A 5,037-nucleotide genomic window follows, 5' to 3' on the forward strand; every position below is an offset into this window, starting at 1 on the left:
TTTTTTTTTTTTTTATTTATTTATTATATTTAAAATGTGTCAACATATTACATGTTATTACAAGTTTATTAATACAATTTAGAATTTATTATTAAGTATGGTATGGATGATTAGAAGATATGTGATACGTGTGTTAATTAATTAAGGAGTGGAAGTGATGAGGAGTGGAATTTTGTTTATTAGGGATATAAACACACTCGAAAAGTTTAAACGACATAACTTGAGTATTTTTTATTCAGGAAATTTTTGAGACGTAAAAAAAAAAACAAAAGTTTTTTTTATCATTTTCTGCAATTATCTATGTAAACATAATATCAGATATACACGTAGAGTAAACCACTGTATTTTCCACATATTATGGACGATAGCAATTAAATGACGGCAAAAATAGTTGCCAAAAAAATGAAAATTCGAAAAATTATTATTCGTAATCGACATAATACTCTATATTATATTCTAAACTTATTAATAAATACGAACCTCTCTGATGTGCGACTGCAACCTGCCATTCTGGTCCGTAAGCTCTCGGACCACGGCTCGTTTCTGTTTGTCCGCCTCGCGCAGCTGACGTTCCCGGCTGTCGAGCACCGCCTGCAGGTCTCTGAGATCGGCCTGCAGCTCATGGCACCGTTGCTCGCACTCGGCCTTTGACTGTGCCAACTGTCTGCGCAACCGGTGGCGGTCCTGTTCGATCTCCTATTGCAGCGAAACAACGACAAAAACGATGCGATGTATAAGTTAACTGCGGTGCGTCTCGTTTATTTGACGTAGGTATTGGCGTACATCACACGAGACGTAGTATGATAATAACAATAATAACAACAATAACGACAATAATAATAACAATTCTAGTGTGTAAATGACGATTAACGAGGAATGAGCATGTATAATAATATAGTACGGTTGTTCACGCAAATTTGCATAAATCATCACATTATTAGAGAAAAAAATGGTCGAAGCGCAGATTTGAATAGGCGATATGAGTCATTATACTGCGTATATATTATATATGTAAATACGATTCATGAGTCATAAACTAATAACTATCTCTATAGGTGCCAAATGTTTTACATTAGAGTGTTGCCCAACCCAATAACTCGTGGGTCTCGACACTCGAAAGTATCGATTGACGATCGTAAGTATCCAAGATCCGTTTTTAAGTAAAAACCATTGGTTATAGACAACAATAATAATAATATTATAATATAAATTTATTGTCGATACTTTAAAAAATAGTGTTATGGGCTACGAGATATATTGTTAAATAGGTATAAGTATATATTATAATATAATATGTAATATTGTTATAAGTATTAGCAATAGTAATATGGCTATATATATATATATATGGCCTAATGTAATAATATAATATATTATATGGCTGTAATATATACGAGATAGTAGATTCATATTTTTATGAATCTTGTTTTAAAAACATCATAATAAACATCGCAATAGCAGTCGTGTACTGAGGTCGATAATAAATACATTATTACATTTCCACGAATTGACAATTGGGAACAGATTACATCCTGGAGATTTTTGTTATCGATTAAACAACTGTGAAAACGATTCCAAGAATAAATACAAAATGAAAGGCTATAGACTACAATGACAAGAGGCTTCTTCATATATAAAGGAGCCCAGAGATCAGCAAGGGCAGATGTACCAGAGCCACAGAGACCTGAGCACCTCCACGACACTCAGCCACTTTTTGTATCAGTTACATGAACTTTATTAATACGTAATAAACACATTATTGTTCATAAAAGTTGTAATTTTCATTTAAAATAACACCTTGGACTTGTATCTGATATTGGCACGCAACAACTATTTGTTATTTCTAAGTTCTAACCCACGCGCAATAATATAGTAGTTGCAAATATACGTTTAGCAGAATCGACATCGTTGTTCTTTGCTTAAATATTAGATTAAAATGAGTGAACAGACTTTTATTAAACTTAGGTAAAGGTAATTAGTCTTTACGGCTCTACAATATATGAGAACTTCTAATTTTAATACTTTGTATACCACCGCATAACTTGTATAAAGGCTTTAAATGTCGTAAAAAGTTAACATATACGAACACAGATAATGTGATCTTAACTTCAATATTTAAATAATAGATAAATTCATATTATAATTTTAAATCTATAACAATACTAGTTTATAATTCTGCGAAATGTAAATTCACTATGTCACGCTTGAGGGGTCAGAGAGAAAAATTAAATATCGCGTTGACATAATTTTAACGTTGTATACTAAAATTGAAAAAAAATTCTAAAATTTTCCCTATGTAATGAACTTTGCAAATGTTTGTGATTTTAATAAATTTTTTACAAACTTGATCTTTAAATAGCTATAAAATAAAAGGATAACTATATATTTTTAATATGTATTGATTACCATTAGTATATTTTACAAGGTATAGGTAACAATGTGTTTATTTTTCTAGAATTTTATTTTTACAGAAAAAATGATCACATAAAAATCAAAAATTTAAAATATCTTTTTAGATAGCACTAAAAGAGTCAAAATATTTTTAAAGTTACATTGTTTCTGATGAATGTTAATCTAGTGAATATTTCAAACCTTTACGGTTGTTCATTTTTCAATTATAACGAAAATAAAAATTGAATTAATCAATAACAGATTTTCCGTTCAAATTCTAGTTTTCCAAATTATTTTTTAAAGTACTGAAAATACTTAATTTTACTTCTCATAAATCTGATTTTCTACCATAAAACATCCTTGGATTTGAAGATCAAAGCATTTTATCTCTATTTTCATATTAGCGAAAAACACACATAATTGGTACAATCAATGTATTTAGAAATCTAATAGCTAATATAGGTATCTACATAATTATGTATGCATTATTAACGATGATTTTATGTGAAACAAATATTTTTAAACAAATCTTTAATATTTCAATGGAGTAACAAAACATTTGAAAGTATTTTGCTTTCGTGTTATATTTATTTGTTCTTAAACCCATATAAGAATTAAGTATAGTCTTATAGGCGCGAGTATATATCATTGAAAGAAATAAGAACAAAAATTAAGCGTCAAACTTACCCTGTGCTCGTAATGGTTCGCCTCAGCTCGGCACTCGGCTAGCTGGCGATCTTTGAGTTCGAGTAGTTCGGCCAACCGATCGCGGTCGGCTCGCAACTCAGCCATCCTCTTCTGTAGTCGTTGTTTCTCTGCCGCTTTCATATCGATCTAGAAAAATATCGTCACCACCCGTTTGCTTTATACTGTGCATCAAATTTACTCAGTCGACACTGTCCAATAAGAAATACTTTTAAAAAATAATTAATTTTTAAAGTTTGTATATTTATATACGTCTTATACGTAAAATTATGCGTATATATAGTATGAGTTATAAGTTTAATAAGGATATAACTAATAAGAATCTTTTCTGAAAGATTTAGTATTGCTAAAATCGAAAGAGTTGACGTTGTTCTTAATTATTTTAGGGTTATTGTTTCGAGATTTTTAATGTATTAACTATTACGATTGTGAGAAGTTATTTATTGTGATAAAATAAAATACTTATGAGAGAATTTGTAAAACTTTTCAAAACTTAAAACATTTGTTTTCCACCGTTTCTTTTTTTAATCGAACACGAGCTATTTTTGTATATATTACAAGTACCTACAATAATTGAACTGTAAATTAATTCACTGTTTTAGAAATCGTGTAATTAATGCTTCATTTTCACTAAAAACTAAAAAGTCAACTACATGATGAACGCTAAGCTTTTTATGAAATATTTTCAAATGTTGACTTAAATTTTAACAAGCAAATTCAATTTTTAGTCTTTAAATTCCTTTAATGAACAATACGGCGTTTTTTTTTTACCTTAGCTTAATATTATTTTAAGGCATACAATTTTAAGTACTTATATACTACATAATATATATTATATATAATAGCCGTCAGTCGAAATAATCAATTTGGATAGAATATTTAATATCAAAAATAATTTATTGAATGTTATCTATATTTTCAAGAATCAGGATTATAATGTTTATAAAAAATACAAACAAAACTCAAATATAATACCATTGTGCAGCTTATATTTACTAAGTTGAGTAGACTTTGTTCGGTTAAAAATTCGATTAGGTTAACCTAATATTAAATATCAAGCAACTAATATAAGTAAATAAATACAATCATCACGCTAAACGTATAATTTTAAAAACATTGATTTTGTTATTGTATGAACTATGAATAATAATAATTAAAATATTTTAAGTATATCTATTATAAACAGTGACAAAGTCGATCGTTGGCGTAACGGCCAAATTCTGATTTTTCGATTAATCACCAACAACCGACTGCGACCCAAGTAGACTGTCGATATTGTAAAATTTAATATGACTATTTCGCATTAATATAGTATTGATCAGAGCGAAATGAACAAAATAGTATCCGATGCATTTACCTCATCACGCAACACGTCCAGGCTGCGGTAGTCGTCTGGCGTCAGCGACCCGTAATCAGTGGTGGAACCGCCGTTGGTCATGGATGTGGGCGATCCAACTCCTCCGATCCCTGTCCATTTGCCGCTGCCATGTTGTAGCTGCTGTGCGTCTTCCAGAAGACGACACTTGTGCCGGAGTTCCGCTTCTGCCTGGGAAAGCTGCAGCGCACAAACATTTATATAATATCATAAAATCAGTATATACTCAATCATTCGACGCGAGGCATGCGTCAGATTAACTCAGACCGAGTTTATTTGGCACATATATTTTTTTAAAGATTTTTTTTTTTTTTTTATTTATTTATTATATTTAAAATGTGTCAACATATTACATGTTATTACAAGTTTATTAATACAATTTAGAATTTATTATTAAGTATGGTATGGATGATTAGAAGATATGTGATACGTGTGTTAATTAATTAAGGAGTGGAAGTGATGAGGAGTGGAATTTTGTTTATTAGGGATATAAACACACTCGAAAAGTTTAAACGACATAACTTGAGTATTTTTTATTCAGGAAATTTTTGAGACGTAAAAAAAAA

At 29.9% G+C, this 5,037-nt stretch overlaps 1 protein-coding gene across 1 annotated transcript; it reads right to left on the minus strand.

Moving 5' to 3' along the window:
- Window positions 1-480: 480 nt before the first annotated feature.
- LOC112602442 (bicaudal D-related protein homolog) lies at window positions 481-4,651 on the minus strand (the record flags this gene model as incomplete). The annotated part of the gene is made up of 3 exons (XM_025350512.1): window positions 481-696; window positions 3,079-3,225; window positions 4,454-4,651. Coding segments are annotated over 3 exons (561 nt in total), but the record flags the coding sequence as incomplete, so codon positions are not given.
- Window positions 4,652-5,037: the final 386 nt, after the last annotated feature.

The sequence above is a fragment of the Melanaphis sacchari genome, unplaced genomic scaffold (assembly GCF_002803265.2).
Source record: "Melanaphis sacchari strain LSU unplaced genomic scaffold, SCAv2.0 Contig899_pilon_pilon, whole genome shotgun sequence".
NCBI classification, from domain to species: domain Eukaryota; kingdom Metazoa; phylum Arthropoda; class Insecta; order Hemiptera; family Aphididae; genus Melanaphis; species Melanaphis sacchari.